The 25,198-nt window shown below is 37.5% G+C and overlaps 1 protein-coding gene across 1 annotated transcript in view; it reads left to right on the forward strand.

Annotated features, from left to right (window-relative positions):
• LOC116457254 (cytochrome P450 2C8) overlaps positions 1 to 21,916 on the forward strand; it is a 61,829-nt gene extending 39,913 nt beyond the window's left edge. The window contains exons 6-9 of the mRNA XM_032136281.2: positions 14,784 to 14,925; positions 17,519 to 17,706; positions 19,567 to 19,708; positions 21,380 to 21,916. Coding sequence (XP_031992172.1) covers positions 14,784 to 14,925; positions 17,519 to 17,706; positions 19,567 to 19,708; positions 21,380 to 21,561 — 654 coding nt within the window. The 3' untranslated portion in view covers positions 21,562 to 21,916. The remainder of the gene's footprint in view (positions 1 to 14,783; positions 14,926 to 17,518; positions 17,707 to 19,566; positions 19,709 to 21,379) is intronic.
• Positions 21,917 to 25,198: the final 3,282 nt, after the last annotated feature.

The following is a 25,198-nucleotide window of genomic DNA, read 5'->3' on the forward strand; positions in this document are numbered from 1 at the left end:
AGCCAAATCATGAGTGAACTCCCATTCACAATTGCTTCAAAGAGAATAAAATACCTAGGAATCCAACTTACAAAGGATGTGAAGGACCTCTTCAAGGAGAACTACAAACCACTGCTCAATGAAATAAAAGAGGATACATACAAATGGAAGAACATTCCATGCTCATGGGTAGGAAGAATCAATATTGTGAAAATGGCCATACTGCCCAAGGTAATTTATAGATTCAATGCCATCCCCATCAAGCTACCAATGACTTTCTTCACAGAATTGGAAAAAACTACTTTGAAGTTCATACGGAACCAAAAAAGAGCCCGCATTGCCAAGTCAATCCTAAGCCAAAAGAACAAAGCTGCAGGCATCACACTACCTGACTTCAAACTATATTACAAGGCTACAGTAACCAAAACAGCATGGTACTGGTACCAAAACAGAGATACAGATCAATGGAACAGAACACAGCCCTCAGAAATAATCCTGCATATCTACAACTATCTGATCTTTGACAAACCTGACAAAAACAAGCAATGGGGAAAGGATTCCCTATTTAATAAATGGTCCTGGGAAAACTGGCTAGCCATATGTAGAAAGTTGAAACTGGATCCCTTCCTTACACCTTATACAAAAATTAATTCAAGATGGATTGAAGACTTACAGGTTAGACCGAAAACCATAAAATCTGTAGAAGAAAACCTAGGCATTACCATTCAGGACATAGGCATGGGCAAGGACTTCATGTCTAAAACACCAAAAGCAATGGCAACAAAAGCCAAAATTGACAAATGGGATCTAATGAAACTAAAGAGCTTCTGCAAAGCAAAAGAAACTACCATCAGAGTGAACAGGCAACCTACAGAATGGGAGAAAATTTTCACAACCTAGTCATCTGAGAAAGGGCTAATATCCAGAATCTACAATGAACTCAAACAAATTTACAAGAAAAAAACAACCCCATCAAAAAGTGGGCAAAGGACATGGACAGACACTTCTCAAAAGAAGACATTTATGCAGCCAAAAAACACATGAAAAAATGCTCACCATCACTGGCCATCAGAGAAATGCAAGTCAAAACCACAATGAGATACCATCTCACACCAGTTAGAATGACCATCATTAAAAAGTCAGGAAACAACAGGTGCTGGAGAGGATGTGGAGAAATAGGAACACTTTTACACTGTTGGTGGGACTGTAAAGTAGTTCAACCATTGTGGAAGTCAGTGTGGCGATTCCTCAGGGATCTAGAACTAGAAATACCATTGGGCCCAGGCATCCCATTACTGGGTATATACCCAAAGGACTATAAATCATGCTGCTATAAAGACACATGCACACATATGTTTATTGCGGCACTATTCACAATAGCAAAGACTTGGAACCAACCCAAATGTCCAACAGTGATAGACTGGATTAATAAAATGTGGCACATATACACCATGGAATACTATGCAGCCATAAAAAATGAGTTCATGTCCTTTGTAGGGACATGGATAAAAATGGAAATCATCTTTCTGAGTAAACTATCGCAAGGACAAAAAACCAAACACCGCATGTTCTCAGTCATAGGTGGGATGTGAACAATGAGAACTCATGGACACAGGAAGGGGAACATCACACTCCGGGGACTGTTGTGGGGTGGGGGGAGGGGGGAGGGACAGCATTAGGAGATATACCTAATGCCAAATGAGTTAATGGGTGCAGCACACCAACATGGCACATGGATACATATGTAACAAACCTGCACATTGTGCGCATGTACCCTAAAACTTAAAGTACAATAAAAAAAAAAACAGTTGAGTATAAATGTGAGGATTTGTATGTGGGCTCTCAATTCTACTCCATTGGTCTGTCTGTCCTTATGTCAGTAGTACCTCATTTTGAAGTCTTAATTACTGTAGTTTTGTAGCAAGTTTTCAAATCAAAAAGTGTGAGTCCTCAAAGCTTTTTTCAAGACTATTTGGGCTTTTTTGTGTTCATTCAGTCTCAACATAAATTTAAGAATAAACTTGTCAATTTCTGCAAACAAGCCCATAGGAATTTTAACAGATTGCAATAAGTCTATGTATTAATTCAGAAAATTATGACATTTTAAATATTGAGATGAAATTCATATACCATATATCACCCAATTTAAAGTGTACACTTTAATGGTATTTTGTTTAATTACAATATTGTGCAACTGAGGTAGGAGGTGGGAATCAACTGCAGAAGTGGGTCTTGGACACAGGACCAGATTGATGGCTAGCTAAAACAGGGCCAGGACGGAAGCAGCTTTCAATCATTCCCACCCACCAGTATGCCGTGTCAATTTACTATTCCTATGGTAACACCCAGGAGTTACCTCCCCTTTCCATGGTACCCAATGATCCAAAAGATAGGACCCCTTCCTTGCACAAACTGTCCCTTAGTATGCATGCAATTAAAAGTGGGTATAAAAATGACCGCAAAACTGCCCTGAGCTGCTACTCTCTGCCTGTATCATAGCCCTGCTCTGCAGGAGCCCTCGCAGAGCTGTACCACTGCCTGTGCAACAAAGCTGTTTTCTTCTACCTCTGAGTTGCCTTTGAATTCTTTTCTGGGCAAAGCCAAGAACCCTCCCAGACTAAGCTCCACATTGGGACTCGCCTGCCCTGCATCACAACTACCATCTCTCTCTACTTTCAAAACTTTTTTATCACTCCACAGAAACATACTATATCATTAAATAGTTACACCTCCTTCCCCACTCCATCATGTAGTAAACATTAATCAACTACCTTTATGGATTTGCCTGTAATGAATATAGCATATAAAAGGACCCATGCCATATGTGACCTTTTTTCCTGGCTTCTTTCACTTAGCATAATGATATGGAGGGTCAACTAAGTTTTAGCATGTGATAGTACTTTGTTGTTTTTTGTGGTTCAATAATATTCCATTTTCATGTACACATGACAATTTGCTTATCATTCATCTGTTGATGATCATTTGTGTTATTTTCACCTTTTGGCTCTTATAAATAATGTTGCTATGAACATTTGTATACCAGTTACTTCATGAACATATTTTCATTTTTCCAGGGTATAGTCCTAGGAGTGTTATTTCTGGGTCATATGGTGATTTTATGTTTAACTTTTTGAGAAATAACTAAACATTTCTACAGTAAATGCACCATTTTAAAATCCCACTAGCAATGTTTGAGGGTTCCTCTTTTCCATATTATAGCCAATATTTGTAATTTTCTGTTTTTAGTGTCAGCGCAAAATGGTGTTTCATTGTGGTTTTGACTTGACCAGTGATATTAATTAGCTTTTTACCATTTTTACATGTTCTTTGGAGAAATGTTATTCAAGGCCCTTGCTCATTTTTATTAATATTTATTTATTTATTTATTTATTTATTTATTTATTTATTTATTTATTTTGGAGACAGGGCCTCTCTGTGTTGCTCAGGTTGGAGTACAGTGCTGTCATCTTGGCTCACTGCAATCTCTGACTCTTGGGCTCAAGTGATTCTCCTACCTCAGCCTCCCAAGTAGCTAGGAGCACAGGCACGAGCCCCTACACCCAGCTAATTTTTGTATTTTTTTGTACAAACTTGGTTTCACCATGTTTCTTAGGCTGGTCTCAAACTCTTGAGCTCAAGCAGTCCACCCACCTTGGCCCTCCCAAAGCGCTGGGATTGCAGTTGTGAGGCACCACACCTGGACCTTTGCTCATTTCTATACTGGGTTGCTTGTCATTTGTTGTTGAACTGTAGGTAATGTTTATGGATTCTGGGCATTAAACCCTTACTAAATATGTATGAAATACAAATATTTTCTCCCATTCTATAGGTTGTCATTTCACATTCTTAATTTTGTCCTTTGATGAACAAACATTTTAAATTTGGTGAGGCCCAGTTTATCTCTCTTATTTTAGTTGCTTTGGTGTCAAATCTATGTATCCACTTCCAATTCTGAAGGCATTAAGATTTAACCCGGTGTTTTTTTCTAAGAATTGTATACTTTTAGTTCACATTTGAGTTTTTCATTCACTTTCAGTTATATTTTGCATAAGAGTGAGATAGGGGTTCAACTTCATTCTTTTGTATGTGGTTACCCAGTTGTCCCAGCACTGTTTTTGAAGAAACTCTTCCTTTATTTATTTATTTATTTTTTGAAACCCTTTAGATTAAATGATCTTGGCACATTTGTTGAAAATGAACTGGGCATAGATGATTAGGTTTACATTTGGATTTCAATTTTATTCCATTGGTCTTTCTTTCCTTTTGCCAGCACCATGCTGTTTTGACTACTATAGTTTTGTTTTGAAGTCTGGAAATTTGGAAATTGAGTCCTCTCCCTGTAGTTGCATATAAATTCAGGATTGGCTTTTCCATTTTTGTACAAATAAAAGTTTTAAAAAGGACATTGGAATTGTGACAGTGATTACATTCAATCTTTAGATTACTTTTGGAAGCATTGCCATCTTAACAATTTTAAGTCTTTATTATTATTATTATTATTATACTTTAAGTTTTAGGGTACATGTGCACAATGTGCAGGTTTGTTACATATGTATACGTGTGCCATTTCAATCCTTTAACATGACATGGTTTGCCATTTATTTAGGTACTCCTTATTTTTCTAAGCAACATTTCATAGTTTTCAATCTTTTATCTTCTTGATTATAGATTCTCAGGGCTTTTGGCCCTTTTGATGCTATTGCAAATGTAACTATTTCCTTGATTTTATTTTCATATTGCTCACTGCTGATATAAACAGACACAACTGATATCTGGACCAATCTTACACCCTAAAATTAAGTTGAAAACATTTATCAGCTCTAGTTGTTTTTTGTGGGTTATATGGACTTTTCTTTATATAGAATTGTGTTATCTTAAAATAGAAATAGTTTTACATCTTCCTTTCTTACCTAAATGCCTTTTGTTTCTCTTTCTTGTCTAATTGTTTTGGCTAGGACCTTAAGCGCTATGCTGAATAGCACTAGCGAAATTGGATATACTTGGATCTTTTCCCCCTGATTTGGGGTATAAGCTTTTAGATTTTCACAATTTGATATAAAATACCTTTGGAATTTTTATAAATACATTTTATTATGAGAAATTTCCCTTCTATTCATATTTTTGAGTGATTTTATCAGGAAGAGTATTGAATTTTGTCTTATGCTTTCTCAGCTTCTATTCAGATGGTCATTTTGTTAGATTTTTCCTTTCTTTCTAATAAGGTGGTGTATTACATTGATTGATTTTCTTACTGAAGCACTCTTGCACTCCTCATATAGATCCCATTTAGTTATGACATATAATCCTTAATTTTTTGAAAAAATCCATAATATACAAGTTGCAATATTATTTTTCTTTCTTGTCTAATTGTTTTGGCTAGGACCTTAAGAACGATGCTGAATAGCAGTAGTAAGAGTAGATATACTTGGGTTTTTTTACCCCCTGATTTTAGGGCATAAGCTTTTAGATTTTCACAATTTGATGTAAAATATCTTTGGAATTTTTATAAATACATTTTATTATGATAAGGAATTTTCCCTTCTATTCATATTTTTGAGTGATTTTTTAAATTATACTTTAGGTTCTGGGATACATGTGCAGAATGTGCAGGTTTGTTACATAGGTATACATGTGCCATGGTGGTTTGGTGGTTTGCTGCACCCATCAACCTGTCATCTAGGTTTTAAGCCCCGCATGAATTAGGTATTTCTCCCAGTGCTCTCCCTCCCCTTGCTCCCCACCCCCCGACAGGACCTGGTGTGTGATGTTTCTCTCCATGTGTCCATATGTTCTCATTGTTCAACTCCCACTTTTGAGTGAGAACATGCAGTGTTTGGTTTTCTGTTCCTGTGTTAGTTTGCTGAGAATGATGGTTTCCAGCTTCATCCATGTCCCTGAAAAGGACATGAATTCATTCTTTTTTATGGTTGCATAGTATTCCATGGTGTATATGTGCCATAGTTTCTTTATCTAGTCTATCACTGATGGGCATTTGGGTTGGCTCCAAGTCTTTGCTATTGTAAATAGTGCTGCAATAAACATACATGTACATGTGTCTTTAGAGTAGAATGATTTATAATCCTTTGAGTATATACCCAGTAATGGGATTACTGGGTCAAATGGTATTTCTGGTTTTAGATCCTTGAGGAATTGCCACACTGTCTTCCACAATGACTGAAGTAATTTACACTCCCACCAATAATGTAAAAGTGTTCCTATTTCTCTGCATCCTCGCCAGCATCTGTTGTTTCCTGACTTTTTAATGATCACCATTCTAACTGGTGTGAGATGGTATCTCATTGTTAATTTTATGTGTGGATATTGTAAATGGGATTACTTTTTTAAATGGTGCTGGGAAAACTGGCAAGCCATATGTAGAAAGCTGAAACTGGATCCCTTCCTTACACCTTGTACAAAAATTAATTCAAGATGGATTAAAGACTTACATGTTAGACCTAAAACCATTAAAATCCTACAAGAAAACCTAGGCAATACCATTCAGGACATAGGCATGGGCAAGGACTTCATGTCTAAAACACCAAAAGCAATGGCAACAAAAGCCAAAATTGACAAATGGGATCTCATTAAACTAAAGAGCTTCTGCACAGCAAAAGAAACTACCATCAGAGTGAACAGGCAACCTACAAAATGGGAGAAAATTTTTGCAACCTACTCCTCTGACAAAGGGCTAATATCCAGAATCTACAATGAACTCAAATTTACATGAAAAAAACAAACAACCCCATCAAAAAGTGGGCGAAGGACATGAACAGACACTTCTCAAAATAAGGCATTTATGCAGCCAAAAAACACATGCAAAAATGCTCATCATCACTGGCTATCAGAGAAATGCAAATCAAAACCACAATGAGATACTATCTCACACCAGTTAGAATGGCCATCATTAAAAAGTCAGGAAACAACAGGTGCTGGAGAGGATGTGGAGAAATAGGAACACTTTTACACTGTTGGTGGGACTGTAAACTAGTTCAACCATTGTGGAAGTCAGTGTGGCGATTCCTCAGGGATCTCGAACTAGAAATACCATTTGACCCAGCCATCCCATTACTGGGTATATACCCAAAGGACTATAAATCATGCTGCTATAAAGACACATGCACACATATGTTTATTGCGGCACTATTCACAATAGCAAAGACTTGGAACCAACCCAAATGTCCAACAGTGTTAGACTAGATTAAGAAAATGTGGCACATATACACCATGGAATACTATGCAGCCATAAAAAATGATGAGTTCATGTCCTTTGTAGGGACATGGATGAAACTGAAAAACATCATTCTCAGTAAACTATCACAAGGACAAAAAACCAAACACTGCATGTTCTCACTCATAGGTGGGAATTGAACAATGAGAACTCATGGACACAGGAAGGGGAACATCACACTCCGGGGACTGTTGTGGGGTGGGGGGCGGGGGGAGGGACAGCATTAGGAGATATACCTAATGCTAAATGACGAGTTAATGGGTGCAGCACACCAACATGGCACATGGATACATATGTAACAAACCTGCACATTGTGCACATGTACCCTAAAACTTAAAGTATAATAAAAAAAATTAAGCACTAAAAAAAAAAATAAAAAAAATAAAAAAAATAAATTGTTCGCTGTAGGAATATAGAAATACTACCGATTTTTGTATGTTATTTTGTATCTTGCAACTTTACGGAATTTGTTTATTATTTCTCATAGTTTTTTAGTGGAGTCTTTAGGTTTTTTTTAAATACAAGATTATATTATCTGCAAATGAGTATAATTTGACTTCTTCCATTCTAATTGGGATCCCCTTTATATCTTTCTCTGATTGCTCTAGCTAGGTATTCCAGTACAATGTTGAATAACAGTGGTGAAAGTAAGCATCCTTGTTGTTTTCCAGACCTTAGAGGAAAGGCTTTCAGTTTTTCCCTATTTAGTATGTTACTAGCTGTGGGTCTTTTGTAGATAGCTTTTATTATGGTGATGTATGTTCCTTCTATACCCTGGTTTTTTTAGGGCTTTTACCTTGAAGGGATGTTGAATTTTATTGAATAATTTTTCAGTATCAATTGAAGGCCATATGCTTTCGTTCTTTATTCTGTTGATATGATGTACCACATCGATTAATTGGCATATGTTAAAGCACCCTAGCATACAGGGATAAATCCCACTTGGTTGTGATGAATGAGCTCTTTAATGTTTATTAATTTGGTTTGCAGCTATTTTCTTGAGGATTTTTGCATGAATATTCCTCAGAGACATTGGCCTGTAACTTTTTTTTTAATGTGTCTTTGGTTTTGTTATCAGAGTAATACTGGCCTTATAGAATTAATTTGGAAGTATTCCCTCCTTCACTATTTTGTGGAATAGTTTGATTAGGATTGGTATTAGTTCTTTAAATATTTGCTAGAATGCATCATTGAAGTCATTGGGTCTTGAGCTTTTCTCTACTAGGATGCTTTCTCTTGAGTTCAATCTGATTGTTTGTTATAATTTTGTTCAGGTTTTGGATTTCTTCATGGTTAAATTTCAGTAGGTTGTATGTATCTAGGAATTTGTTCATTACTTCTAAGTTTTCCAATTTATTGGTATATAGTAGTTCATGGTAGCCACCAACGATCCTTTGAATACCTGTGATATCAGTTGTAATGTCTTCTTTTTCATCTCTGACTTATTTGGATCATGTCACATTTTTCCTTAGTCTGGCTAAAGGTTTGCCAGCTCTCTTTAATGCTTCTAAAGAACAACTTTTTGCTTTGTTAATATTTTGTATTGCTTTCTTTATTTCAATTTATTTCTGCTCTGAGCTTTATTATTTCTTTTCTCCTACTAATTTTGGGTTTGGTTTGCTCCAGTTTTCGTAGTTTTTTAAGGTACATTGTTAGGTTGTTTATTTGACGTTTTTCTTCTATTTTGATAGTTGACACAACTATTAACTTTATTCTTAGTACCACTTTTACTGAATCTCATAGGTTTTGATATGCTGTGTTTTCTCATCATTTGTTTCAAGAAAATTTTCAATTTTCTTCTTAATTTCTTCATTGTCCCACTGTTCACTCAGGAGCATATTGTTTAATTTTCATGTATTTGAACTTATACAAAATTGACTTAAGCTGGATTAATGACTTAAATGTAAGGTCCAAAACCATAAAAACCCTAGCAGAAAATCTGGGCAATACAATTCAGGGCATCTTTGGGAGTTTTATTATTAAATGCCTGGAAGTAGTCTTCATTGGGTTTAATCTGCTTGGTGTTCTATCAGCTTCTTGTACTTAGATAGTGATACCTTCCTCTAGTTTTGGAAAGTTCTCTGTTATTTTCCCTTAAATAAATTTTCTACTCCCTTCTCTTTCTCTACCTCCTCTTTAAGGCCAATAACTCTTAGATTTGCATTTTGAGACTATTTTCTAGATCCTGTAGGTGTGCTTCATTGTTTTTTATTCTTTTTTTTGTCTCTTCTAACAGTATTTTCAAATAGCTTGCGTTAAAGCTCACTAATTCTTTCTTCTGTGGATCAATTCTACTATTCTATTATTCTACTAAAGACTCCAATGCATTCTTCAGTATGCCAATTGCATGTTTCAGGTCCACAATCTCTGCTTGACTCTTGTAAATTATTTCAGTCTCTTTGTTACATTTATCTGATAGAATTGTGAATTTCTTCTCTGTGTTATTTTGAATCTCTTTAGGTTCCCTCAAAACAACTATCTTATATTCTCTGGCTGAAAGATCACGTATCTCTGTTTCTCCAGGATTGGTCCCTGGTGCCTTATTTAGTTCATGTGGTGAGGTCATGTTTTCCTGGATTTTCTTTATCCTTGTAGATATTCATCTGGGGCTGGGCATTCTAGAGTTAGGTATTTTTGTCGTCTTTGTAGTCTGGGATTTTTTTTGTACACATCCTTCTTGTTAGGCTTTCCAGATATTAAAAAGGACTTAACCTAATTTCGATCTGCCCCTAGAATAGTGCACTGGCAGTGAACTGCACTTTTTTTAATAAATGGGAAATAAGTTAAGTGTTGTGATCTAAGCTATATCTGCTTTAGGGGTACTCCAAGCCCAATAATGCAGTGGTTCTTGAAGACTTGTAGCGGTACTGCCTTGATGGTCTTGGACAAGATCCAAGAGAATTCTCTGGATTACCAGACAGAAACTCTTGTTCCCTTCCCTTAATTTCTCCCAAATAAACAGTCTCTCTCTCTGTTCTGAGCCAATTGAAACTGGGGATGGAATGACATAAGCACTCATGTATCCACCACCACTGTGACTGCACTGGGTGAGACTTAAAACCAGCAGAGCACTGGGTCTTGCCCAAAGCCTGCTGCAACTATTCCCTGGCTACTGCCTATGTTTCCAAGGATCTGGGGCCCTACAATCAGTTTGTGGTGAATCCAGCCAGGCCTGTGTCCTTCCCTTCAGTGCAGCAAGTTCCTCCAGTACCCAGGCATGTCCAGAGGTACCACCCAGAAGCCAAGGACTAGAGTCAAAAACCTTAGAAGTCTATTTGGTGTTCTGTTGTACTGCAGCTGAACTGGCACTCAAACCACAAAATTCAGTCCTTCTCACTCTTCCCTTTCCTTTCCAAAGGCAGTGGAGTCTCACCCCTTGAGCAGTGCTACCAGAGGCCCATGCAGAATACAGACCCTGTACAAGAGCCAAGTCCTGGTTTTGGAAAGTCCAGGAGTGCACTTGGTGCTCTACCCTCCGGTGATCAAGCTAGTACCTAGTTTGCAAGACAAAGTTGACTTTACATTTTACTCTGATTTCTCAAGTAGAAGGAGCATTTCCTGATAGCCAGCTAACTGGGAATGTGTTGAGTCTTACCTGAAGCCAGTAAGGCTCAGAGTCTTACCCAAAGCCCTCAACATAGTACCTGGGTATTGCTGCTAGCTATTCAAGCCCCCCACTCCTCAAGCAGAAGAAAGGAGTTTCTTTTGGAAGTGAAAACTGTGCAGCTTGGGATTAGGAGAGGGGGGATGTCAGCACTCCCTTACCCATCCCCAGCTGCTGTCTCAGTAGGTTGCACCTCCCACCCCAGTCTACTGTCTGGGCCCAGTTCAGCACTAGGACTCACATAAATGTTACAGTCCTTGTAGCCAAGACTGCATTTCAGGTTTATTTACAGTCTCAGAGCCCTATAGTCCACAGTGATGAGGCTTGTAGAAACTCGATTCCAACCACTGGTATCAGAGATTCACCTCTGGCCAGGGCTGGTTTAAATGCTCCATCTGTGAGTGGGCATCAGCTGAATTTGGGCCTGTTTTCCTTTCTGCCATAGCAGAACTGCACTAATTTTATGCTCTATAATTGCTATGCTCTCCCTCCCTCAGTACTCAGAAATACTCTCTGAACCATGCCACTGCTGCCAGGGGAAGAGAGGATGTCAGTAATTGAATAGTATTTTTTTCTGTCTCTTCAGTTCCTCTTTCAGTGATATATATTTAAATCAATGTACTGTGCATGCTCATCTGATTTTGGTTCTTATGAAGGTAAATTTTGTGTAGATAGCTGTTAAACTGATGTCCTTGCATGGGGAATAATCAGTGAAGCATTCTATTCTGTCATTTTGCTCTACTCTCCCATTTGTATATCTTCTTTTGAGAAATTTCTGTTCATGTTGTTTGCCCACTTTTTAATAGGATTATTTGGATTTTTTTCTTGCTGTTTTGAGTTTCTTGTAGACTCTGGAAAATAGTCCTTTGTTGAAGGTATATTTTGCAAATATTTTCTCCCATTTTGTAGGTTGTATGTTTACTGTGCTTGTCATTTCTTTAACTGTGCAGAAGCTCTTTAGTTTAATTAGGTCCCATTGTCAACTGTTTTTGTTGAAATTGCTTTTAAACACTGAGTCATAAATCCTTAGCCTACACCAATGCTCAGAAGAGTTTTTTCTAGGTTTTTTCTAGAACTTCTATGATTTCAAGTCTCATATTTAAGTCTTTAGTCCATCTTGAGTTAATTTTTGTATATGGTGAGATATAGGAATCATATTTCATTCTTCTACATGTTCCCCTGGGTAATATCAGCCAAGCACAAATCCCACAGCTACCAGCATAGTAGTTCTCTCCTGCAAGAACCACCTCCTAGCTGGAAGCCAATAGGCACAGCCTAATTCAACATCTGCTGGCAAAATAACACAGCGTTTGGGAAGGAGAAAACTTTTATCTCAGCTAACACCATACCCACATCACCCCAGCTAATCGGAAGGTCTTGAGTGTGTTCACAAACCCAGTACATTGCTAGTACAGCTGGCATTTGAGAAAATTACCACACTAAGCCTATTTAAAACCAAATAAATCTTACAAAGTCTATGTCACTCTCTTGCCACCTCCATCAGAGGTGGTGCTTGCACTTGCTGCTGGGAGACCAGAGGACAGTTAGGCCCAGTTAAGCCCCATTCAACATTGCCCTCCTTTGTAGCAAAGAGTGGAACCCAAGCACTGTACATCTCTCAGACCTTTCCACAGCCAGAGGCATCAGAGATTTCCAGTTGGCTGACAAACATGTCAATGATCAATTATCCTCAGAAGGAAGAGTCGATATTACAGGTGAATAATCACAGGCCAAATGGACTGTTAAAGAGAGAGCAATGGAGCTTATTGGTCAATTCATAAGAAGAATCTACAACTCACAAACACACACACAAACATGCACACACACACACACAAACAAAGTAAAAAGAAGCTGGCAGAGGTGAAACACTGAGAGACTTAGTAATCCATAGAAAGGGCAGGTAGGAGTGTTCTCAGCCTCCCTACACAATTTGGCAGACTGCTGGGATCTGAAGTCAAGGTGACCTTCCTTGCCTTCATGAGCACAAGTACTGTAGTAGGCTGTGGTTTTGAGACTTCTGGAGGATATTACCTTGTTCACACAAGGTCCCTTTCCTTTTCCTTGGATCTGAGCTGTTTTTAACTATTTTGGTAGAATTCACTAGTGAAGTAATCTTGAGCTCGAACTTTTTTTGAGGGGAGTGGAGTTCTTGATTACTAATTCAAATACTGTAGGTGTATTCACACTTTCAATTTATGAGAACTTTATTTGATTAGTCCCTTAGCCTTGGCATTTGCATTACCCCTACTCTTCTTTATCCAACATGGGCAGTTAATGCCTCAAGTTTTTGTATTAATAATTGCCATTTCTCTTCACTTTGTATTTTCCTATTTATTCCTGAACTTATTCCTAAGAATAAGCTGCCTGTTGCCTATCTGGATTACAATTTTGTTAGACCTGTCTTGTCTTTGTGAACTCATTCTCTTTCACTATATTTCATTCTTGGTTTTGTTGACATATTTGTTTTACACATTTCAGCTTTGTAATGAATAGGTAGGTGTTACTGAGTCTTTGTAAATTTTTGACAGAAGAAAATTGCAAACTCTTGTTTCAAGAGTATAACACTTTTCATGATATAGCCCTAATTTACCTATATTTATAAACTAAAATTGTGTTCACTTACAAATAATAAAAAAATCATAAAAATGAATGTGTTAGGCTGTTCTTGCATTGCTATAAAGAAATATCTGAGGCCAGATAATTTCTAAGAAAAGAAGGCCCAATTGGCTCACAGTTCTGCAGGCTGTACAAGCATGATGCTGGCATCTGCTCAGCTTTTGGAGAGTCCTCAGGGAGTATTTGCTCATAGCAGAAGGCAAAGCAGGGACAGGCACGTCACATGGCAAGAAGAGACGCAAGTTGGAGAAACAGTTTTAAACAACCAGATCTTGTGTGAACTCACTCATTATCAGGATAGCATCAAGGGAAATAATGCTGATGAGAAATCTGCCCCCATGACCCAATCACCTCTCACCAGATCCCACCTACAACAGTGGGAATTAAGTTTCAACAAAAGATTTGGGAGAGATAAATATTTATTATCCAAACTATATCAAGGGCTTAATCAAATAGTTGGCTTATATATCTCAAATACAAGAAGTCTTATAGTGGGCTAGACTAGAAATAATATGGTAGCCCTGAAGCATGAGAGAGTCAAGTGCCTTCTTTTTTTTTTAAACCATATTTAGTATAGAAGTCTTCATTACTATGATCAAATGCTCATGTCCCAAGATGATGTCAATCCTACCTCCCCCTTCACATTTGTGTTTTGAGTAATGAGGAGAAAAGAAAAGAAGATTCATGTTCTGGTTTGAATGTGTCCTCTACAGTTCATGTGCTAAAAGTGAATGCCCAATGCAACAGTGTTGGTGGGTGCAGCCTAACAAAACATGACTAGGTCATCAGTGTTCTGCCCTCATAAATATACTCATGTTGTTATTGCAAGAGTGGGGTAGTTCTTGATAGCTTGTTATAAATGTGAGTGTGCCCCCCAATTGCTCTCACTCTTACGCTTTCTTGCCCTTCTACTTTTTGCCATGCGACAAAATAGCATGAAGGCCATTGCCAGAAGCCAGTGCCATGCTCTTGGACTTCCCAGCCTTCAGAATCATCAGAAATAAATTTCTTTTCTTTATAAATTACCAAGTCTATAGTATTCTGTTTTATAACACAAATTGAACTAAGACAGGGCATCAGTATACTTCTGCTTTTATTTCTGGGGAAAGAAATATTCTGTGTGACTAACCTAAGCAGCAAATGATTTCATGAATGGAACTTGTATGTCTGTCAGGAAATAAAGTTTGAGTCAACTGATCTGCAGTTTCTGCCATACCATACAGTTGCTTTTTCTAATACTGTACTGTCCAGTATCTCTTTTGGATAACTTTATAACATAGTATGTTTTTAAAAATTTAGTGTATTTAGATATACTGGCACATAATTTGTCAGATAATTGTATGAAATCACTTCTAGGAAAAGGACAACCAACAGTCAGAATTCAATATTGAAAACCTGGTTGGCACTGTAGCTGATCTATTTGTTGCTGGAACAGAGACAACAAGCACCACTCTGAGATATGGACTCCTGCTCTTGCTGAAGCACCCAGAGGTCACAGGTAGGACCACAGATGATGAACAAAGTGAATTTCAGAACAATGCTGAGAAGATGGTGCCAGTGTCCTCCACCTTGTTTCTCTCAGAGAAGCTTCATTCTTTAAATTTCTATGTCATCAGCTGTAATCTGTCTAAATTTGATGACATGATTTAAAAGGACATCTTTGTACAATGGAGGAGGATGACGGAGATCAGTAAAAACAGTATGGCAGTAGCAAAATAAATAAAGCCCTGATGAAGTGTCTGGATTTCAGTAGAGGTAATTTGTGGTAGGGAGAGCCAGCATAAATTGGCCTAGTGTTGAATGTTGGTTTTATTATGAAAAGTCCACTTTGAACAGCAGGTTCCGTTCTCATTTTGAGAATTCCATGCTCTAATGCTGGGATGGGGAGATGAAAACAATCTTTATTGAAGCATAAGCAGAAATTCTAGAATTGTACTGAGGCATTGTGAGATAAATTCCAGCCTGGGAAGTAATCTAAAAGTTAGGCTCTTAAGAAAGGTGTTTCTATTTAAGCAGAGGCCATACCTAAAGGAATTTTATTATTCCAGAAGTGTGTTTCATAAAACTGCTATTTGGCCAAATAGGGATATTTGGAAGGGGGTTTAATAATTGCATCTTTCACATACAACTATACAACAAGTTTCAATAACTAAATTACAAATTAAAAGTAGCCTGTTGAAGTGAAAAGAGAGGAGAATAGAAAATAGCCAATAAGTCTTTGGCAAATTTCTGAAACATGGAGAGACAATAGAGGGCTGACAGTTGACACAGCATAGAGGATGGAGTTGTAATGTAAGTATCAGCAGAGGAAGATTTATCAAGAGGAGAAGCTAATCTGTGTCACTGTGATTCTCATAAGGTTCAGTATTTGGAGGCACCAAGAGCCAAAGAAGGTAGGGAATGAGACTGAAAAGGGAGGCTCTCCTGCCCAAGTTTCCTCCATAACTCCTTTTATCAGGTACCTGATTTTTTCCCACTGAGAAAGGGAAGCACACTCTCCAGAGAAACTGAGCCTAAGAACCCCTGTACTCAGGGACACTTTACAGGGCCAGGAAACTCTGAGATGTGAAGACAGAAAAAAAAGGTTTGGGAAAGATCTATTCCTCAGATTCAAAGACTCAGCATTTTTCTTCATCTTGCTTCCTGACATTCAGCAGCCAGCTAGATACTCTCCAGAGAAGAAACAAGTCTAGAGAAAAGACCTCTGTAATTTGCCAACTTAATAGAAAGTTATCTACAAGTGTCCAGCAGAGTGAATGTAATTAAAACGTCCATCACAGGACACAAAGTCATGGAATTTCAGAGTACCAGAAGTAAAGGGAAAATTAAAATCTTTCAGAGAGTTATATCAGGTCATATATAAAATATCAGCATTCAAACAACATCAGAATTCTCAAGCATATTATCTTGTGTATTCATAGAAAAAATGTATTTGGGACCTACATGCTTGCTCCAAATTTCACCCTCTATACTAACTTTCTCCAATACTGGGGGTTGTGCTCCATCTCATGTCTGAAACTAAGTCAGAAGAAATAATGGGTGCCAGGAGTCAGGAGACCTCATGTAAGAGAATGAGAGTGTCAGAGAGGCTGCTGTGCTCCTAGGAAACAACCACTTCAGAAGGGACCAGGTGAATAATACCTGTAGAGGAGACTTCAAGAACCAAAGAGATGTGATTGATAGTCTGAGATTTCCCTATAATTGGGAAATTATTACTAGGAGTTTCAAACATGTGCAAATACTCTAACTTGAAGAATAGAAAATTGTGATTTAACTAAAGAACCAAGGAAGAATATGTGTGTGTGTATATATGTGTGTGTGTGTGTTCTTCTGTGAGTATATTTGGAATGATGTAAACAATAAATGGTGATATAACCAGAAATTGTGGTCTAAATATATTCTGGTAAGTAGAAGGAGGAGAATTGTGTGTGGGTGTGTCTGTGTGTACACATATAACTTTGTGGGCGTGTGTCTATATATGGAATAGAGATGGAGATGAAAATTCTCATCTCTCATACCAGAAAATCATTAAATATTGTCTAAAAATTGTTAAGTAAAAAATGGAAAGAAATAGTGGTTATTTAGAAATACAAATATAAATTTCAGAAGAAACTGCTAGCATGCTCAAAGTGGCCACAATTGGAAATGGAAGAATTGCATCACTGCCCCTGCTCCACCACCACACACACAAATATATTTATAAAACCATTACAATTTAACATTATACCCCATATATTACTTTGATAATACATATAATATTTTATTCTTGTTTTTCTGTTTGTAAGCACTGTAATTTCTTGACTTATTATGTTGTTTATTTTTAAATAATTTATTACTTAAATTTGTATTAGTTGTCATATATGCTAATTTATAGAAATGTATTTATGCACTGTAATGACTAGTTTGTAGGAGAGTGGTATGTATCTATATTATGGTAATTCTTTTTATATGGCTGGTTGTACTTCTGAACATGTAACTCATGTTTGTAATGTTGCTGGGATTTTTATATCATGTTTAATGTGGCCATGAATTGCTATGACAAATGTTCCATATATTTTCGTTTCCATCAGTTCTTTCTTGTGTTTTGTCAGCTAAAGTCCAGGAAGAGATTGATCATGTAATTGGCAGACACAGGAGGCCCTGCATGCAGGATAGGAGTCATATGCCTTACACTGATGCTGTGGTGCACGAGATCCAGAGATACATTGACCTTGTCCCCACTGGTGTGCCCCATGCAGTGACCACTGATATTAAGTTCAGAAACTACCTCATCCCCAAGGTAAGCTTGTTTCTCTTACACTATATTTCTGTGCTTCTGAAATTTCCAAAGTGCTAGTTTGGTTCCAACCCTCTAACAAAACAAGATGAGAGAAGTGCAAAACTCATACATGTGGCAGCTTGATGGACTTTCTGCTATTTTGTTTGGGGCTATAAAGATTTATAAAGGTAGGTCTCCTTAATAGGCTACTCTTAGGTGTTACACTTTCAAATAATTGTTGAAAATATCAGTGTGTCAATTTCCCAAAACACTCTTCTGAGATTTTTATCAAAGTGACATTCATTGTGTAGTTCGATATGGAAAGACTTAACAAGTTCATGTATTGAATTTTTAAATTCGTGAATATGGTTATTCTCCCAACTTACTGAGCTTTATTCCATTTTCTCAGTAATGTCTTATTTTCAGTGCAGTGGTTTACAACTCTTTTATTAGGTTTTTCCTAAATAATATTTTGTGGTTGTTATAATTTTTTAATGCTTTTTTATTTCTTTGTAATTGGTATATGTAATTGTATTCAGTTATACTATTCTGATGACCTTATATCTAACAACTTTCTTAAATTTACTGATCATTGTTGATAATTTATCTGTAGATATACTTGGAATTTCTATGTATATTATTTTGCTATCAGGGTTAATATGTATCTTATATCTTATTTTCCAATGATTTTTGTCTTCAATTTATCTTTATTGCATTATTGCACTGGTTAGGATTTCCAGGATAGCATTGAACAGAATTGGTGATAGAGGGCATCCTTATTTCATTTCTCATCTGCTGGGGGGTAGAGTATAAGAATACTAATATTTCACTACTGAGAATGATGTTTTAAGTATTTTTTTAAATAATTGACTTTTATTTAACTTCATTTATAAAATAATTTTCATGAATATAGTTTCAAATGATACTCTACATTTGTTATGAAACAGATAGTTGTTATTTTCATAAATTCCCAACTGCCAGAAGGATCATGTCATTCCAAGTGATCAGACTCCTGTATCTTCCCTAAATAACGCTAGTAAACTGGGGATGGCCGAGAGCAGAGCCCAGAGCACCTTGGTAGTTTTGCACAGATTTTTTAAAAGCCAGTAACTTCCTTCTGGCCTTTCTAAAAGACAAACACTTTGGAGAAAAGTTGTGCACTAAGGGAAACTACCAAAAATCGTGAACAGAAGTATCTGTTCGTAGAACTTTTGTAAATAAACATGTAATCTATTTTAATATGATATAATGACAACACCTCCTGTCCTGATTCAGAATCGAATATGACATAAACACAGTAAAAAGCGACTGTAGGTATGAGTTTACCTCTCTGAAGTTCTCGCGTCACTGGGGCCAATTATAGTCTTTGTAATCTGGAGGCCAGTTTTGGTCTTTGCAGCTTTACAATGCTGTCTATCATACAGTTTCTGTATTCATCCAGATGTTTTAGTTGCTATATTAAAATAGATTACATGTTTATTTACAAAAGTTCTATGAACAGATACTCTGGACATTTCTAGTGTCAACAGAGACTTCCATTTTAAACCATAATCTACATAATCAAAATACAAGATGTGTGAAATTTGAAGTGATGAAATAGAGTGGCAAATGAGGCCAGACAAGGGCATCCAAACTTGATGATCTGGAGAACACATTCAGAAGGTTGCACACGAGTATCCAAGATGTAAGACTTCAAATGTGATTAGAAAGTTCTTTAGCAAGATTCCACCACTGGCCTTAAGCTCATCCATGTAAATTACTGTGTCTGGCTGGACCTGAGTTTCCTCATCTATAGATCAACATTATGGGGCTACATGATGTCCACTACTTCTCACTTCTGGACTTCTTTATAAATCAGATTATCTGTTTTGTTACTTCCAGGGCACAACCATAATGACATTACTGACTTCCATGCTACACGATGACAAAGAATTTCCTAATCCAAAGATCTTTGACCCTGGCCACTTTCTAGATAAGAACGGCAACTTTAAGAAAAGTGACTACTTCATGCCTTTCTCAGCAGGTAATAGAAACTAGTTTCCATTTGTATTTAAAGGAAAGAGAACTTTTTGGAATTAGTTGGAATTTACATGGCACCTCCTCTGGGGCTGGTAGAATTGCTATTTGTCCATGATCAAGAGTACCATTCTTAACGCCCATGCGCTCCATCCTCACAATACACCCTCATTATTGGGCCAGATAGTGGGGCTTGCAGGAGTTAACTCTGTTGTTCCCAATTAAGAAAACTAACATCTAGGTTGATTGAACTCTGCCACTAGACACATCACTAAGGCACCCAAGAGCTCCTCCTAGAAGGTAAAGTTCATCTGATCTTTCCTTACCTGCCTTGACAAATGTATCTAAGTCCAAAACTGCATTGAGTGTCTTCTACATGGTGTCTGTCACCTCCCAGGCTGAGCTCCAAGGGCACAACTTTCAATGAGAACAGAGGCTCACTCTTGAGTTAGGGAAGAAGCGTAAACAGGTCATTGTAATTTAGTCAGACCAGGACTGTGAGAGAGGAAAGCACAGGCCCCTGTGTAGGGGCTAGATGGGGACTCTGCATGCTTCTTGCTCTCTCATATAACACAGTGAGGCATAAAATGGAGTAAGCAACTCAGAGGATGTTTCATGTGCTTCAAAGGAGGTGATAAAATTTAAGGGAAGGCTGGGCATTTCGAAGGAGTTAATGAATGACAGAGCAGGACATTTGCTTTAGATCAAGGATGTCAGAACCTTTGCCAAATAATTATGGGGTTCAGGAAACATTGGCAAGCTAAGAGGTTACTTTGCAGTGATTCTAGAGCACCCTGTCTTCCTCCAATCATGATCATATATCCTGGATACTTGCTTTTCACACCTGTGTTTTGTGTGCTAAGTCTCTGGCCATGGAATCTCCTTCCTTTATTCTTTGTTCTTTTATGTCTGCTTTATATTTGGCACTGTAGATACCAACATGACAAGACAGAGACCTTCCTTCAAGAATTCACATTTTACCACAGTAGATAAATAAATACAGAATTATGATTCCTGGTAATCCATCCTTTAATGAAAGCATGAGTATGCTGTTGAGGAAAACCAGAGAGCATAGGAGTTGATTACTTGAGGGGATTGTAAAGAGTGTGAAGATGAAATGAAATTGAAACTATGTCCTGAATGTAGCCTAATAAAGATGTATCTTAGCCAAAATGAACAACAGCATATGAAACTTGAAACTTCATGGTGTGTTCAAGATTGATGAAGAGAGTGTATGACTAGAGCTGAGAATAGATTATGTGAAAAGTGGAAGGAAAGATCATGGAATATCAGGCTTGGAACAGGAAACAAGAATGTGCATGTATTTCTATAATGACAGACGGAAACTCAAAATGGCAAAAGAGCTGTTTTAATGTGGGAATAAATAAAGAAATGACTGTTATGGAGCTGATAATCAATGAATATTTGTGGAATGAAGGGTGCCTATTGAGATTAGATGTTAGACAGATAGCAAATTTGTCTCTTTTCGTACATTTGTTTGTCCCACCATCCATTAATCCATCCATCATTTCATCCATCCATTCATCCACATGTTCATTCATCTACCCAATCATCAATTATTTACTGCATATTCTGTTTGTGCAAGTCACAAACGACTGTTTGTCACAGTCACAGTTAAACACAAGGAGTAACTACTTTCTCTCTTTGTTATCTTCAGGAAAGCGAATTTGTGCGGGAGAAGGTCTTGCCCGCATGGAGCTATTTTTATTTCTAACCACAATTTTACAGAACTTTAACCTGAAATCTGTTGATGATGTAAAGAACCTCAATACTACTGCAGTTACCAAAGGGATTGTTTCTCTGCCACCCTCGTACCAGATCTGCTTCATTCCTGTCTGAAGAATGCTAGCCCATCTGGCTGCTGATCTGCTATCACCTGCAACTCTTTTTTATCAAGGACATTCCCACTATTATGTCTTCTCTGACCTCTCATCAAATCTTCCCATTCACTCAATATCCCATGAGCATCCAACCTACATTAAGGAGAGTTGTTCAGGTCACTGCACAAATATATCTGCAATTATTCATACTCTGTAACACTTGTATTAATTGCCCCATATGCTAATACTTTACTAATGCTGACTTTTTAATATGTTATCACTGTAAAACAGAGAAAAGTGATTAATGAATTATAATTTAGATCCATTTCTTTTGTGAATGTGCTAAATAAAAAGTGTTATTAATTGCTGGTTCAGTTCTCAGACTTTCCCTCTTTTGTGCATAACGTAAGAAATAAATTATAGAAAAGAGAGTGCCAGGAGGCCAGGCTTGTCCTCATAATAATAAGCAGAGAGAGTGACAAAGGAGAAGAGGGTGAGGAAGGTCTCTGGATGTTTGTCATCTGGAGTTACTGAAGGTTTGGCTTTGTGACAGAGAAAGTCTGTCCAAGGAAAGAAACAACCTTCAGGGAAATATTGAGAGAATCAGTTCAGTTGTGTATTATTTGGAGATAAAATGAGGCTAATTACTTCAGGGCCATAGAATCAAATTACCAATGCATTTGTGTTCAGTGTAAAACAAGAAATATAAATTAGAAAAATAATGTAATCTGTTGAGACTTTCCAAGGATTTTGTTCTTGTTTGGAGAGAGAAGAATAAAACCCAGAACATATGATTAGCAATATGAAAGTATATGTTCATACTTGACTCTAAGTTGAAAACATAAAGCGAAAAAAAATTCAAATATTTATTAGTGTTCACAATAATACCAAAACAGAGGCATGAATTTAGACACTTAATCTCCATTTCTACTTCACTAATCCACTCATCCTTAACCCCATAGGCGAAAAAATGGAGCAGCGACATGAGGGCACTCAAGCACAAAGCCTCTATATCAGAACCACTACAGCAGGTTCAGTGGTCCTCTTATCAGAATAAGGTTACTGAAATCAGTCTCTTGTCCAATGAAAGCTGTAGCTATGGCTTGTGGAACAGTGGGTAGGGGTGAGCATCTGGTGGAGGCCCGTGCTTGTATAGTTGCTAGAGAAAAATTGAAACCTTGTGCCAGTTAGAACACAGTTTATTCTTTAAGTGTAGAGGTGAATGACCTAACTCTTGCCTGCCATGACCTTAGGTCCTATTTATAAGTTGGTATCTTTTTGCCACAAAAAGTCCACCCTATAAGTCTTATGATCTCTATTTTAGCAGTAATGTTGATGAGTTGTTTTGTGTAAACCACAAAAGACAGGGTGTCTAAAGAGGCGTGTCTGACCTCCCATCCTCTCGTGGCCGGGAATATAGTTTTTAAGGATTTTGCTGGGGTTCCCTTGTCCAAGCAGGCTTAGGATTTATTTTTCGTTTACAATAATTACAAAATTTCAAAGAATCTACCCACAGAATACATCTAAGTTACATAGTTGAGAAGAACATAGTTACAATGGAGAAGACAGCCACACACTATGTGAACCTAGTAATCAAATGACATCATTCTAATGAAACACATTGAAATTGTCTGTCACTCAAAAATGAAAAGTATCCTCTGTGATATTCCTAGCAGAGATTCCTCTGCTGAATTTAGTCATTAAAAAACATCAGACAGGCCTAAATTGAGGGACATTTTATAAGTATTCAGCCTATACTCTCAAAGAGTGGCAATGTCTTGGAAGTCAAATAATAACTGAAGAACCGCTCCACACTGAAGTTGATGAAAGAGACATGACAGCTAGTTGTGGCACGCGATTCTGGATTCTGAACTAAATTATGAGAGGGACAAAAAACATATATTTTGGGACTTTTGGTAAAACACCAACAGGAACAAGAATTAGAAAATTCCAATGCATTAACATTAATTTTCTGATCTTGATGGTTTTACTATAGTTATATAAGAGAAGCACAGGCACATTGTTTTGAGTAAATACATACTAAAATACTTCAAGTAGCTGGAATCAGGTTAGTATTTACTTTCAAAAGGTTCCATGTAAAACAATTATTTGTATGAAGAAACAGTTCTTCTATATACCAGTGATTTTTTTAAAAAAAATAAAGCCAACAGTGCGCTTATGTATGCAAAATAAACTAGGCTTTCACAAATGAAGGATCACTGTTGACAATGCAAACTTGAATTGCTCAGCATCATTAAGCTCTATGGAAATACAAATTAAAACTTCAATTAGATATTATATAATTCATCAGAATGGTTCAAATGGAAAAAGGACAGATTATGTTGTCTGTTGATGAGAAAGTGAAACAATCACAGTCTCATGGAAAAATTAGTAAAATAGTTCAACCATTTGGATAGTCCTTTGGCAGAATTTACTTAAAGTAAATACATGCATATCTAGCAATTGCAGTTGTAGGTATGTACTGAACAGAAATGCAACAATACCTTGTGATAGCAAAAAGACATGTATAGGAATATACATAATAGCACTATTCACAATAGCCCCACACCGGAAGCAATGCAAATGTTTGAAGCAATATCATAAAACAATTGTAAAATGCTCATAAAGTGAAACACTAAGAAAAAGACAACAGCTATTGCTGTCTGCAACAACTTGATTGAATGTCACGACACATTAAATGAAAGTACTGGACAGTAAATAAGTACTATTGGATGATTCCATTGATATAAATTCACAAATAAATAAAACTATAATTTTGTTTCTTTTTAAAAAAATGTGTGTTTTTTTTCCCAAGATGGCAGATTAGAGGCTTTAACATGCCTCGGCCACTTAGAAATAGCAAAATAGTATATAAAGATCAATTGTGTGAGCTTTAATTCAAGAAAAAAATATGGGAATTCGCTGAAATAGTGAAACACACTTCAGATCCCAAGTGAAGGAGGTGGGAACGCAGGCCCCATGATGGTGTTCAGCTTATCAAAACGGGTGAAGCCCCCAGTAAGTGAGAGGGCCAGAGAGTCTCCCTCTCTGAATCTCCTTTCCGCTAGAGATCCAGGCCCCAAACGCTGGAACTAACTTGGAGAGAGGCTGGAAGGTGATGAAAGGGAAAGACATCAGGAAAATCTGCAGGTGTTTTCCCAGACCCGGAACTGAGGAGACAATGCCATTTTAAATCTGCGCTCCTGCAAAGTCAGTCATTGTTTGGTGACCTGGAAGCAGCAGTCACTGCGGGCATTTTAGTCTCAGGCCAGAGACTGAAGCACTTGCTCTGGATCAGGGAAAGGGCACCCACAGTCAGAATTGAGCAGTCAGTGTGGTGAACACCTCAACAGTAAGCACTGGAGTTGAGCTCTCTCCCATCGCAGGACTGGAGTGGAAGGAGAGTTGCTGAAATCAAGGTTTCTCTTGGGCATCACGCCTTGCAGTCTGGGACAGCTTTGTGACCTGGAACTGGGCTGCCTGTGCCATTGCTGGGTGCCCCATCCTGCTCCCTTGTTCAGTCATGAGAGAGTGTCCCACCGGTTCTGAGAAACAGGAGACAAGTAAACCACACTCCTGCTTACCTGTATTGGGAGCCTGAGCCAAGCTACCCTTTCCTTACTAAGATCTTGGCAAGGTGGTAGGTGTGCCCTCCA

Source organism: Hylobates moloch, unplaced genomic scaffold (genome assembly GCF_009828535.3).
Source record: "Hylobates moloch isolate HMO894 unplaced genomic scaffold, HMol_V3 SCAFFOLD_3, whole genome shotgun sequence".
In the NCBI taxonomy this organism is placed as follows: Eukaryota; Metazoa; Chordata; class Mammalia; order Primates; family Hylobatidae; genus Hylobates; species Hylobates moloch.